This window comes from Haliaeetus albicilla, chromosome 17 (assembly GCF_947461875.1).
Source record: "Haliaeetus albicilla chromosome 17, bHalAlb1.1, whole genome shotgun sequence".
In the NCBI taxonomy this organism is placed as follows: Eukaryota; Metazoa; Chordata; class Aves; order Accipitriformes; family Accipitridae; genus Haliaeetus; species Haliaeetus albicilla.
The window spans coordinates 26,934,649-26,949,713 of NC_091499.1; the positions used below are offsets into that span (position 1 = coordinate 26,934,649).

The 15,065-nt window shown below is 39.0% G+C and overlaps 1 protein-coding gene across 2 annotated transcripts in view; it reads right to left on the minus strand.

Moving 5' to 3' along the window:
- Positions 1-15,065, minus strand: part of MAN1A1 (mannosidase alpha class 1A member 1) — a 149,743-nt gene that overhangs the window by 20,408 nt on the left and 114,270 nt on the right. For both annotated transcript variants that reach the window (XM_069805137.1, XM_069805138.1), the window contains exons 6-8: positions 10,179-10,302; positions 7,731-7,824; positions 3,568-3,683 (exon numbers count right to left, since the gene is read on the minus strand). In XM_069805137.1, coding sequence (XP_069661238.1) covers positions 3,568-3,683; positions 7,731-7,824; positions 10,179-10,302 — 334 coding nt within the window. The remainder of the gene's footprint in view (positions 1-3,567; positions 3,684-7,730; positions 7,825-10,178; positions 10,303-15,065) is intronic.

The window sequence follows — 15,065 nt, forward strand, 5'->3', positions numbered from 1 at the left end:
CAACTTTCAGGGCTGACACACTCAAGAGAGGAGGAGGATTTGACGCAGTTGCTTGTGACACTGCTGTTGCTAGACTAGGTATAAGTGAACCCACAAGGTCCATTTTTGCTCTAAATTATCATGTTCTCTTACTAAACCTACTCAATTGTGTCTCAGAGGTCAACTGTGTTAACTGAAAAGAGTGGGATGGTTCCTGTCCCGGTTACTTGCAAAGACTGATAGATTATCCTACGGGCAGTTACATCCTCAAAATATGACGAAAAGCTGAATGCACGTTTGTTCTGTAACTAAATGTTGCATGCTATCCATTGAAACCAGTTTAAGAAGATCTCTTACTTCCTTTATTATGTGAAACAGGACATTATATGCATTGCTTTTCCAAAGAGAAAAGTAACTTAGATTAAAAATACATTCACTTGCCTTTTTGTGCAAATTCTAGGACTTACGAATCCCTCTGATGGCCTTAAAAATACATTCATATTATGCTCTGGTATTCAAAACAAGACTATCTCTGTCCCTTTTCCCATCAGAAATAAACTGTTCTTAATAGCATCAGCCAAATACACATCTTATTCATGGCAAGCAGAAAAAGTTTTTAAATCTAGTTTGACATCTTGGTTATTGCTTTTAATTTAAGCCATGAAACAATCTATAGGTGCAACAAAAATTTTAATAGAAAGAACTCTGTTTTTAATATGAGTTACAGAACAACGTAAGAAATAACCCCAAAGCTTTATCTAAATAAATTTCAGCTTTTCACAGCGAACTATAACTCACCATATATTTTCATTTGTGGTTTCTGGATAGCAGAAGATATTGAATTAGGCATCAAAACTTCACATCACTCTTTCAGAATTTGGTGGGTATGTGCTGGACCGAACGGCCAGGAATAATCATGCCGTTCCCTTTGGCGTAGTCTTAAAAAGATTCTGAAAGCGTCGGGGGAAATTTATCTAAGAAAATATGAAGCAGACTCAGAATGCCCAAACCGTGTAGGCTTAGTCATAAAGAAAGACTGCAGCTTGTGCAGACACTTAAATTAGCTTTAATTTAGATAAGTAAGGGATCGATAGCAATAAAGCCAGTATCAGGATGGATTTCAAAACAGGCTAGTTACTCCAGTGAAGAACCTGGCATCTCAATGGGGACCAAACAGTCTGAAGTTTCTGTAAGCAACTTCCCTGCTGTTTCCCGAACAAGCTACATTACAACATCAAGCTGTACCTCCACAGGCTGCAAATACACTTTGAGCTTTGGTACACATCCACCTCGGTATAGAAAACAGAGGACAGGAATGCCATTGCTCAGAAAGTACTGGGAATAGCATTCAACCAGCAGCGTGGCAAAATCTAGCACGTATTTAGTGATCATTTGGCCCTCTCAAACACTGATACTCTGGACAGACACGATGCCTGGACTGCTTAAGAGCTAGTACTACTAAAAAACATTAAGATAATGGGTACTTTAAATCTTAGTCACATGCAGCAGAGCTCAGACCCTGTCATTGATATTGCCACATTTGGTGATGCTGCTGACCAGGCAATTCTGCTCCCGCAGCTCGATCCCGAGCAGGGAGAACTGGCCGTGCAGAGCGGTGGCCATCACCACTTCTGCTCCCCGCTGGGACCTCGCGATGCCTGCGACAACTTTCGTACCCGAGGAGGCTGTTACACTGGTATAGCCAAGGTGTGAGTTTAAACAAAACCACGCTGCTGCGCCCCGCACGGACGCACTTCGGAGCGCTCCCGTCCCTCTTTCCCGACGGCCAGCCAACGGCAGGTAGCTCTCGACCCGTCGGACGGTTCGGGCTGGCTTGGGGGGGACCCAGGCACATCGCCACCACGCAGCCGCCACGGGGCTTGTGTGGTGTAAGGCAAGAGAGATGTACCTCGCTCCAGCAACGCGCTCACGGTCCTGCCAACGAGGGTGATGGTTGCACCGCATTTGGGATATTCTACCTGCGGCTGTTTCCAGAATAGCTGTCCTAGCAAAAGCACGGTTTTACCGCATGCGTCTATGCACTAGCACTTACCCTGTATAAGAATGTATTAAAAAGAAAAACCTGACAACGTTAAACCAGTGGAAGTAGAAGACTAGAAGCAGCTTTGAGGTGCTTCAAAATGCCTTCCATGGTAAGATGAATTGATATCGTATTATCAGACACTTTGTTCTCTCTTTTTGGCTGCCAACCTAATGGCTGAGCTATTACAGTATCACTGTTCTTATGTTACAGCCTCAAATGCACTCAAACCTAATTTAAAATCCACCTTTTGCTCTGAAGCTGAAACCACGTTAGCGGTGAAAATGAGGCCGACTGCATCCAAATCTGCACTTACAAAATTAAGGGCAGGATTTTCTTAGCAGAAGATACTCGGCCGTCAAATTTACCAGAGATCACACCCTCCCTCAAATCATCACATATGACTTTTCTCTCTAATGAAAAAAAAGATAGTTGCAATGAGCCAGGGTCATTATTTTTTAATGTCACCACTTTCTGCGGTATGGGAAGTAAAAGGAGACTTAGGCTTCTTCCCTAGGGACAGTGCATTTCCAGATGTATGAAAGAATAAGCAGATATTGCTTAGCATCTCGAAGCCTTGTCTACAGAGGCACTGTACATACATACAGTTAGTAAGAGATAAAAGTCCTGGCCCTAGAGAGCTTCTAGTCAAAACAGATGAAAGGATGGGAAAAAAAGAAGTAATATTATCCTCTTTTTTTTTATATATATATATATATATATGAAAGCAAAGAACCAAGAAAATAGGTCATTTGCCCAAGACTTGAAGGAAAGCCTGTAAATATAAATTCAAACTTAATACTTCCGAAGTCTCAATCTGGTATCACAAAACCATTATTTCTCCCAAAACAGCATATTAAGGAAATACCATCAATAACAAAGCAACTGCAGACCAGAAAGATCATAAATAAAATACCACATAGAAATGTAAGTATGAACAATTCTGATTTTTGAAAACTTTCTCTTGTGTCCGATTTGAATAACTGGCTGTTTCACAGAAGCTGGCAAATATATGTCTCTTGTAACAAAAAGTCATTGTGCAACAAAACCTTCTATTTTCATTTATAATTATCTACCACAATATATCGATCCCTGTGTTGACCACAGTCAAAATACTCTAATGGCTGAAATATGAGGTCAAAACGCAAGAGAGGAACTCCCTCCTGGATAAGGAAAAAGGACAAAAGGAATATATTTAGGGAAGTCTGAGGAAAAAAGAACTGAACTTGTATCTGAGAGCTACTTGTGGATGCATTTTTTTGTTGCATATTTTATACTTTTCTCCTCCAGTATCAAGCGAGAACTGACTGTATTGCAGTTGGAAAAAAAATAGCTATACTTCAAGACTCTCCCCTTTCCCACAGTATCTGTATTCCTCTAGCATTTATATTTGATGAAGTCTTTTTAAAAGAGAAACTAATTCGTAAAAAAAATCCACACTGTGGTGGCAAAGACATAAATCTCTCACATTGTCCCCAGAGCCTGTCTCTTTAGGATTATTATAGATTAGATTATTATGGAAAGGAAGACTTAAATATCTTATTTACCTGAACAGCATCATAATACATTTTCTTGCCTTCTTCATCTGTCTTGTCCGACATCAGCCATGCCTTGAGCAAATATTCATAAAAGCTATCCCCAAGCCCTCCAATGGAGACGTGATCTTAAAAGGGAAGAAAGAGATTGAACAGCAATTTCATCTTCAGCCTGGGCAATAAAATACAATTACAGTTTGAAACAGTGCGTTTAATGATCTCGTCCTACAACAATCTTTAATAAAAGTAAGCCTGGAACCTCAGGAAAAACTTAACTGGTATACACAGGCAATTATTTCTTTAATTGCTAACTTTTTCATCAAGCTAAAGCACCATAGTTATTTAATATCCACAGCATGCCATAGGAGTTCATGGCAAAGAAACAAGAATTTATATGTTTAACATCTAATTCACGTAGTCTTTCCCATACAAAAATGTGTTAATCTAAGTTCTTTTTTTTCTAAACCTAGGAAAAGAAGTAGAAAATGCTCCGTTTAAGTCACTTTGTAAAAAAGGCCAAAATGTTTTAGCTCCTTACTTCATAGTTGAATTTCGGGTTATTTAATGGTATTTCAAAATACCTACCCATATGTTTAAAAATAATACTACATTTTTGAACATCTGGCTGCTCTCAGAACTCAGCATGGTTCTGGAAGGAAAAAAAAACAAAACAAAACAAAACACTTTGCTACATCTACAGAGGATTATTGCTATCACACTGCTTTATTCTACCCGATGCTTACTAAGTGAAATGATCTAGTACTACAGATGCTGTGATTATTCAGCTGCATGTGTTTAGGACATGACTCTGCAAACACTAATACCACACAAGTCAGACCGTTCAGTGTCAGTTGCACCAGTGACGTGAGACTTAGCGATGCTCTCAGCTGCCTGCACAAGGCTGCACTCACTTGCTGTCCAGGAGCCTAAAAGATTCTTGGCAAGATTTTAATGGGCTATCATGATTTCAGCATAGATCCCCTAAACACATGAAGTACTAAAACCATATATATATGTAAAGTGTTTCTCTAAGCTCCATTAAACAAAGAACACTAGCTAGAGGTTTTCTTTTTAAAGTTGGTGCTGCCTGGTAACATTAAGGGATTTGGTATTTATCGAGTCTTCAGCGAAAGGATTTCAAAGTGCTTTACCAGGACTACTCATTTATAACCCTCAATTTTACAGCGAGGAAGGGGCCTGCTAATTCCACCCGAGACATCCAGGATGGAGATGTGGTTATGTATATCACGCAGCAAGTCCATGAGTCATACCACAAAATTCTGGGTGTGAGAAAAGCAAAACACGCATGGGGTAATCCAGGCTCATAAAGCGAGATGCAGAAGGGTTAGTGGTACAGAGCTCACACTTCCCAACACCTAACTCTGATCGTAGCTTCAAAGTTATGCCTCTGTTGGTGGAATTCAAAAGAACACAGAGAATTTATTTTTAAACTCCTTAGTATCTTCTCTTCATGGAATGCCTCCTTTCACCTTCTGAATAGTTTGCAAAGCCATACAAATGTAGAAGATATACATTTTTCTAGTCAAACTTTATTAACAGTGTCTTTTTCCTCCGCTAGCCTGTGACATACAAAAAATAATTTAGCTTTCCAAACGTATCCTGTCCCTTTGGCTAACAAATACATTGCACCATCAAACCTGGGTTATAAACAGCTTTTTTCCCCCTTCCTCTTCTGAATGAGATATATTACATTTCTGGAAAGAATACACCATTTATTTAATTAAATGTTCATGATCCAAAAGGAAAAGAGGCTTCTTAAAAAAAAGAGAACATTTTCTATGATCAAGGGCTGATCTTTGAACAGCAGCATTTAAATGACCTTTACGGTTTCCTAAATAAATTACCATAGAAACCTCTGACATTTGCAAACTAAATAGCACAAGCACAGTTTCATCAATAATAAGCCCTGTTATTATATACATTATTGCAGTAGACAAATCCAATTGACGCATGCTGCAGCAAATCACTGTCAGTTTACTGTCAAAATAACAAGGGCTAAATGAATTTACAAGAACAATGGCAGTGATCCAGCAGTGTCCTTCACAGTTACAGCACTGCTAGAGAAGAAACGTTCAGAAACTATAACTCCCTCCCCACTTGCTGTTTGAGAGAGAATACTTCTGTCTTGTACCAATTAAGAGTCTAGGGTTTTGGTTTTTTTTCCTTTTGTAATCCGCTGAAAACAGCCTAGAAAAGCAATCTCAAATAAAACATCTCTCAAGTCTTACATTCTGATCTTCTACTATGGGAAAAAAAATTAATACATCACTGTCTGCGAACGGAGGCAACTGAATTGGAAGAGATGCAACAAGATGCTTTTGCTGCTTCAGCATGCTAGGGGCTGACCTGCATCACCATCTGTCCGTCATTTCCATGTGCAGGAAGCTACTGCTTTGTCAATACGACGTGTTACTGGAAAGCAACGCTGGTATAAACTCTAGGTTTTCTTGTGCACACCAACAAAAACTGGCATTTATGTGAACAAGGACTACATAAGACACAATTATACTAAAAATAGGGAAGTGGCAAAGGCCATAAGGCAGACTAAGGGACTGCTTTAAAGTAAGTAAGGCAGAGCCACTAATGGTGTCAGCTACTAGAAAGATCTGCTCTCGTGCAGCTCACCAAAAAGCTGAGTTTCTGTGGCTGACTGAAGCCGAGGAAGGAGGTAACTGGACCTGGCTCGCAGATGCTGAGGTGGCCTTCTAACCAAACCCAGTGCCTACTGCTGTAGGATCAACGCTTCTAGTGGAGGTTTTAATGTTTTACAAAGCTGTGCTAAACCAACATGGGTAACAAGTGGGCGCACATCTCTCAGATCTGTAAGTGGATGTCAGAGTTTACACCAACATGCCAACCGGAGTTGATGGTTATGCATGCTGAGCTGCCACAGGCCTTGTGGCACGGTGACCTGAAGGAAGCCTCACAGCGTAGCAGGCTAGAAGGCTTTCTAAAGTGACGGGCATACTCCTAATTCCTAAAGGGAAAAGGTCTTTGCCTTGATGGGACAATACAACTGAGCAGCACAACCTTTTTGGACATCTTTTTCATTCAGAGAGTGACACAAAGCATTCAAAAATATATTTTATTCAATAAAACAGTCGTGCTTTGCCTTTGCAAAAATTATCTTATCTATCCAGACTATGGCCAGTCCCATAAGGACTCCAGAACCTCACTTCCACCTTAGCTGCATCCTAAACAAACTGTTATATTCAAAAACTTCTCCAGTCCTTTCCCTCTCTTGTATTGTCTAACCAGCTCCACCACTGATAATCTACAGGACCATCTCATCTGACCGTGTCTTTTCAGACCAAGACAGTGTATCTTGCTTGGTTTCTTTCAATAATGCTGGGAGGAAAAAGTACAAGAACACTGAATCACATGAATGGGATGGTGGTAGACTGAACTGAAGTAGGAAAAGTGGAAAAAGTAGGATCTCTAGAATCGCGATCCTGCACACTGCGTAGGCTTTGAACATGTTAGGAAGATCAGAGAAGGCAATGTACAACAAGAAAAGGCTCAGTCATCAGGAAGGGGCTAAGAAGTTCAAATACTTCAAAAGCATTTTATGATACCCTTTCCCTTCTAATTTTGGTGTCTCCAGTAATGGTTCCAAGGGGATTAATGCCAGGACACAGTTCTGTTTAGTTTGCTTCCTCAGTTGTTGGCATTAAACTTCAACAGAAGTCACAGCTGGTATTAACAGGAAAGACTTTTGTTTTTTTTTTATATTCAGTGGAGCCACACCACTCTAAAAATATGGAATTTGATTCAGATGAGCCGACAATGTTTCCTTAAACAGCTACTTTAGAGAGCACTTTAGATTTTTGAATAAAAGGCTTTTGTAGTCTACAAATTCCTTTCCAAAATGATACATATTCAGACATTTCCTGGCTTGCAGAAGCCATACTGAAAGATCAAAGAAAAATACATCAAAAACCAGCAAGTAGGATTATTATTTTTATATTTGTAGTAGTTTTTACATTGTACAGAACCTCAGATACAATGTGAGTTTTTACACTTTATAAAAAATTCTTCATATATTTATATATATATACATACACAAAAGACATGTAACAGCGATGAAAGAAGTTAATAACTGTGAACAGCACACTGATAGACAGGTCATAGTACCAAAGAAGTGATCTACTTACGCTGGCCCCATTGGCCACTGCTGGGATTCAGATAGTTGGGGTAAAGGCCCTCTGGTTTATCCAGTCGATTTAGAACTTTTCGAATATTCATTACCTATTGGAAGGGTACAAAACACTAAGCACTGATCCATTTCCCCCCGCCCAAAATTAAACAGTGTCGGTACAAAAATCTTAAAGCGCAAATATCCCTAAAAATAAAAAAATAGTCTTGTTCAACACGTATACCTGAATACCTCTGTGCAATCATCTTACTGTTAAAAAAGATCCTCTAAACTGATATTGCCCCGTAAACGAGCTCCTCAAAACCTCGAGTTTCTGTGTCAAGTGTCAGTAATGAAACAACACAACAGAAGCAAGCTCCGAAGTTCGGGACTTGCCATACAAAGCGTCTCGCCCCTCCACAGCATACCGAAATTCACGGAGGCTAGTTGCCTTAACTAAGCTCAGCTACTTCGTATATTCCTCATACACCCAAATCAGAAGTGGTATTAAATATTAAGCCCATCACCTAGTTCAGATGCAGAAGTGAATTGTAAAGCAGTTTTGCCTGGAAAGGAAAGCTTCATCCAGCCAGCCTGCCCAGCAGGAACCCACGCAGCCCTGAGCGCTCCGCAGGCACTGTTAAGGAGCTCGCTACAAATGAGAGGCCCGGGGAAACAATTACAGTCCAGATGCTCTGCAGCTGGAGTCATTCAGCAGCACAATCCATTGCAGGGCACATGAAATAATTTATACTGAATTTTTAACATTCACAGAAAAAGCAAGCGTAGCAACTTGGGAGAATGAAGATCCTGAGCACCACGGACCAGAAATCGTAACAAAAAGGTACTGACAGCTTCATTATAACACCCTGAATGCCTAGAGATCAAGTGAACTAGCTGCTGAGAAAGAAGATAAATTAGCTTACACCAAGCTGCAGAAGGATTTCTGTTGTGGTACACAAACTGCCTTCTGCACCTTGACACTACATTGCTAACAGTCATGGCCCAAATGCAGGCTGCGAGTCCTAGACCTCATTTAATGAATTCTTCTATGAATTCTTCCATGCAAAGCTTACTCCAGTGTTTCTTCTTCTTTATCAAGCGTACCAGCCCTGGAATAGCTTGCCTCGGAAGGCTGTGGAATCGCTGCCTCTAAAGGGTTTTAAAAGCAGCTTACACAAACAGATTTCCAGCATCTTGCAGCTATAGCTCAGTGCCACTTTGGAAGAGAACCATAGGCTAGGATTTTTAACATACACACTTTCATCACACTTTAACTGTCTCTTAGTAGAACAGATGTTATACATTAAATTACCATAAATGTCAAAAGATAATTAAGTTATATAGTAAGTTTGTTTCTGGCTTTTCCTGGGTGCTGCCACCCACCCCATCCCTCCCCGCCTCAGTTCAGATCTATTTAAGAGAAACTCCGTCTTTAGATTCACCCGTAAATAATTAACATTGCTAGGAGTTTGTTTCACAAAATTCACTCCAGTGCTGACAATGGTATTGCAGCAAAGTCATTCAGTCCTTTAGTCTGCTACAACTAGTATTCACTTTAGATTTGACCATTGCTTTTAAATCTACCACTAAACATTTGGAATGTCATTTTAATTACATTACTAGATAGATAATATCAATTTTAGCTAACATGGGGCAGTTGCAGTAAGAATACAAAACCAAAACAAGTGGAAGTTTTAATGAGGAAAAAAAAAGATAAATGATACAGTGTATTATAAAGAACAGGACTTGCCTACTATTTACACATTGAAAAACAATGCAAAATTGCTTAGGGGGGAATTGAGGGAAGGAGAAGAGGAGTTGCTTTTTTCCATGGCTCACGTAAATAAAAAGTATCCAGAAGACAATGTTATAAAATTTCGGAAGAATTAGTAAGCACAGTAACTGTTTTGTCAAAGGATGTTTTTTTGTTTGTTTGTGGGTTGTTTTTTTTCTTCCCCCAAAGAAAGTTCAAAGCACATCTCTCAAAGGTCAGTGCAATAGAAGGGCTTTCTGACCTCACTGACAGCAGCGATATTATACAGCATTTTGAAGACTAAACTTGCTGAATTCACACAAAGTAGCCACGGTGCTTTGCTTTCTATAGGCATCACATATTATCCCCAATATAAAGTCAATTTTTGTTTTCACCACATTCAGGTGAAGTACTGAAGAAAGCTCTACGGTCTGATTGTTTAATGGGATACTAATTTGGAACATAAACAGAAATAAAGTGTTTTATGGGGCCAAGTAAGTGCTATATACAAGAAGATGCATCACAATGATTTTGGAACAGATTTTTGACTTTATAATATGAAAACACACCAAGGTGATTAGGGAAACATCCAGAAAAGATCTACCTCCTGTGACAAATGCTTATTAACTGCGGAAAATCTCTCCCCTGAGATATTAGTCTCCCAACACGTGATGTATCTTTTACAACATGATTTTGACTGAACGGTCTAACCTTTTCAGCAAAGACAGGATTTCCAGACAGGTGGCTCAAGTGTACAAACTCCAGATGCAAAGTCCCAAATTCTGCCAAAATACTGCTGCCGCCAGAGGCCCATGGCCAATTTCGACCAATTCCACTAAGATGGGGGAGAAGAGAAATACAGAAAATAACCATGAGCATCTATAAGGCAATGCTAATAAAATATAACAGGTAGTAGACATACTGTTATCAAGAGAAGATAATTAATTTAAAGTGTACTTAATAGCTACGTAAGAAACCATGCTTCAGCAGCCTTCCACGACTTCACCACAGGACTTTGAATTACTTCGGTCCAGTTCTGTTTAGGCTTGTAAAACCACTTCTTGCAACAAGCCAGTCTTTTAGCTCATGAATAGCTCCATTACACCTATCACTGTACCAGTGTTTCACTGTACGATATCGCGTTTAAAGACATTACAGAGTATGAGAAAACATTCTCATACTTCACCTGTTTTCCCTGTATTTAACACAACACTCTCCAATTCTAACTCTTCCTTCTACAGTGCAATTGTTTATTATCTTAAAATACTGCATATATACAGCATAGGCTTTAAGTACTATGCTTTAAGTACTACATGCAGTATATTGTTCTTAACACCCGAGAATTTAACAGAGTAGGATATGTAAGCGTTGTCTGTCCAGGCAATCTTACCAGGATGGGTAACTTAAGTTTTAATTAAGACTGAAAGATACTTCACAGCAAAATTAATCTCAGGTTTTGTGCTGAGAGTAGAGAAAAGCACATTTATTGCTAAATCCCCACTAGAAACTAAGCTGGTTGAGATTCAGGACGAAAAGTCTGCTGAAGTTTCATTACAAAAAGGTGGGGTTTTTTTCCCTTGAAATTTCCAGCAGCAATATTCAGACCCCCCCCTGAAATTAAAGAAAAGCTAGCCAACTTTCTGGAGCATCTAGGTGAATAATGACATATTAGACCAGCATATTATTAGCATGAATGTTGGATATAAATACACTTATTAGGTACTGGAATGTCTTCCTTATTTTCAAGTTGTAAACGGCATTAAACACACACATACACACATATAAAAATAAAAATTTAATTTTACTTTTACACATAAGCAGCCACTACAGTCATCAGTTAGCACTTGCACAACCATAAAAATCGGGTATTCTTCCTGAGCTAAAATGTGAATCATACTATGAAAAAACAAAGCAAAAACCCCAAGGAACCCCATCTTTAGTTCATCATGATGGAAGTCCTCTGTTGCATTAAAATTTCTTCTTCAAAAGGTCAAGTATTTATACCTGAAGTTTAACCAATATAATGAAATTAAGGCTCCATTAAGTGAATTTCCCCACTAGCTATATTAACACATTAGTTTGAGATTTCTGTCACACACACAAAATAAAAACAAGTCATTAAACTTTAAAAGCAGAGTAACGGCTCCAAACAAAGAGCACATTCATGTTCTACTTAAATATCACGGCTTTAAACTGTGCAACACCTTTGGCTGCCTGGCCTGGAGCTGAAGGCACCGCTGGAACTTACTCAAGTACCACCAAAAATAAACCCAGAATATTACCTACTGATAGGTGGATTTGTATTGTCCCATTTCTGAAGCACCATAGCATCTGCCAAATACTCCCCATAGGTATGCTACAGATTTTCTTTTTCCCAGACCATAAAGCATTGAGTGACCAAGCTTATGCGACTGCTGAGCGGAGGGAGAACGTGGTGGAGCAAAAGGAAAGAGGACAGATGTGGCTCCCCTGGCTGACCATAAAGAGGCCGGGACTCATGGAAGTCCCCTGATGCAAATGATTGCCCAAAACGCCAAAGGAGAAAAATGTTTCTAATCTTCATAGCTGCAGACAAAAATCAATGACATAATGAAATCGGGGTACTGCAAAGATGCACGCAATCGAACTTTGATATGATATTTGTACGATAGAAACAGAACGCAAGTTTTATGGGATCTGAATATCTCATTTTAAGAGCAATCTTACAAAGATTAGAATGCTTTTTACATCTGAGGAAAACAAAAGCAAAGAGAAAAACCCGCCTGGCTTACAAGCTGTCTGCACTTCAACCTACTGTGGGTCAGAATTTTTCCAAATGGTGACATAAAAGCATAAGATATTAGAAAATAAGATCAAGGTGAGTACTGCAGACAACATGTCTGGAAACCTCTTATCTACAGAGTGAAGAGCTTACACCTGCAGACTGATTATTCACCCAAAACCAGGCACCATCTCTGGGACACACTGGCCAAAGTCCTGCCTAACTGCTGACTTCTGGGTGAAAATATTTTAGCTTGTTTCCAAATCACCCAGATTAAAACAGATGACATAACATACTACTGGTAAATAAAGCTTGCCAGGGGGAAAAAAAAAAAAAAAAAAAAAAGGTGAAATATTTCAAGGTTTTGAAAAGTTCCCATGTTATGGTGCAACTGGCAAAAGCCCACTTTTTTTCTATTAAATTTCTCAATCAATCTCGAAGTGGAAACATTGAGCTGTTTCTGCAGCCAGGCATCAACCAAACTTAGCAGAAAACATAACAAAGTTCCCACTTGCACTCCACCACAACGTCTGCTCATATCAACACAACCTGTCAACATTCTGATGTACTGCATTTTGTTAACCAGAAAAATTCTCAAGCATAGCTATTGAGAGGTTTTCTGCATGCAGCAATGCATTTTACCGTGAGTGGAAGATTCTTCCTGCTTAAGATGGTTTGAAAACTATAAACTTGTATCCTTTACTCTTAATGCAAGAAAAGTAGAAAAACATCTATGTTGCATCTCTGTAGTATTTAATGTAGCTTTTTTTTGTTTCAGTTGGGACAGCTGGTTAGGGGAAAAAAAAAAAGGCATTAACATATTTCTGGCAAATCTGCAAAATAATGAGGATATCTGTTGGTATAGTCACAGATGGGGGCTCTAAGCCAAAAGTGACAATCTCGTTTCAACAAGTGATAGAACCCAAGAATTACAATTCAGTGCCTTAACTTTTTCATGCAACCTTCAGCCATGGATGTCTGATATTCTCTCATATATTTCATGTTTGGGAGCAATGAAACAGGTAAGTGTTCCATATTCCCTCATACTAACTGTACCAGCCACAGTATTGCTTCTGGTTCCATTTAACTCTATTTTAAGGTGATAGTCCAGCGTGCACAGCTAGAGACATTACTAGAGCCCAGGAGATACTCAACAAAGCTCTCAGCATACAGAATGAGAGATGTTTCATACTCTCTGACCTTTTTTGACCAGGGAAAGTAGACTTTGGCTCTTGTTTAACAGTCTCTTGGCTTAAAAAAAAAGAAACTGAAGAGGGTGCTCTCCCCCCCCCCCCAGTTTTCCTAAATATTGTATGCTTTTAAACAGAACAGACAGACCTTAAGCAAGATAGAACCTGAACAGATGAAGAAATATGGTGAAATGGAAAAAGACTTCTGTGTCAAGGATTATAAACAACGAGTACATTTATAAATGACATGAGATGCCCTAGAAAATAACATACAATAAATGAAGTGTAATAGCTCAGTAAATCTTAATAACTAGGCATAGTAAAATACTGATTTCTGCCCATGCATCAGACAACACATCCAGAACTCCCAACTCAGACATTTTTCAAGCTCTTCACCAATATTATTATCGGGGTGACCAAAAAATTCTCCAAAGTTAAAAAAATACCTATTTACTCTTCAGCCATAAAGTCAATGCTGGGTATCTATTTACTCTTCAGTTATGAAGTTATAGGCTTTCTTCCTGAAGTCTTGAGATGCAAGTCTGGGGCTCTGGTGAAAGGTTTTATTGCTACTCCAAGTTTTAGCAAAACTACGTATAACATTGCAAGTTCCTACAGTTTTTCTTCCGAGGGCACCCATTACTCAGGTCAAGAAGCTACAGCAGCAATCTAAACCTGAAGAATGATCAGGGCATTTGGGGGATTTTCAAAAGCTGGCTTATGGCTCTGTTTGTGAGCTGTACAAACTTACATGCGGATCATTCATCTCAACCAGAGCAAAATCTGTAAAACACTGAAAACTTTTTGCAGCTTATTTTCACTCAGTTATTCTTCCAAAATGGTTTCATGTCCCAAATACCTTGTAAGCTGACAAATGCACTCTTCAGAAAGAGATCGAAAGATACGTACCACCACTGGTAGAGGACAGCAAAGGGCGCCCAGGTACGACACTCACCCTTTCTATTAGCTGCATTCCTTTATCTTGCTTGCTTTTTTGTAATTTACTTTGCCACTGTATTTTTCAGTTTTACTATGTTGATAGTCACTACGACCTGTACTAAGTGTCAGTCATGCACTGACATCAGAGTCCGAAATAAAACTTCTATACCCTTCAGGAAGGAAGGAAGAAGCCACAGTACTTAAATTTGTTTCAAGTTCCAGACCAGTACAAAAATAATTTCAGTTTACAGGGCACTATTTTAATGTATCTCAAATCATTGTGTCTAAAATCATATTGTTTATACTACTTAAAATCCATTTAAAAATTCTGTAAAATATTAATAGAACTTTAGAACTTATTTCTATATTATTATAACCAGTGTTATAACTAGTATTATATAATTAAGTGAAATTTGAAGTAAGGATCTGGATCAGAAAAGCATATTAAAAGTAGGACCATCACTGTTTTACAATATTTCCCATTTATTTTATAAACTTTGCTAATGAATATCGAGTGCCCTAGAATCTGAAATACAGTGTTTGTAATTCTACTGTCATTCATTCTCAGGAAATATGAGCCTGATTGAGCTGGGCTCCTGGTAACTCAACTCAGTATTTTTCCAGTAGACCACTGCTGGTCCTTCTGTACAAAGTAACAGAAAGTATGAGATCAGTATCTCTTCTAAAACGTACAGACTGTACCAGGGG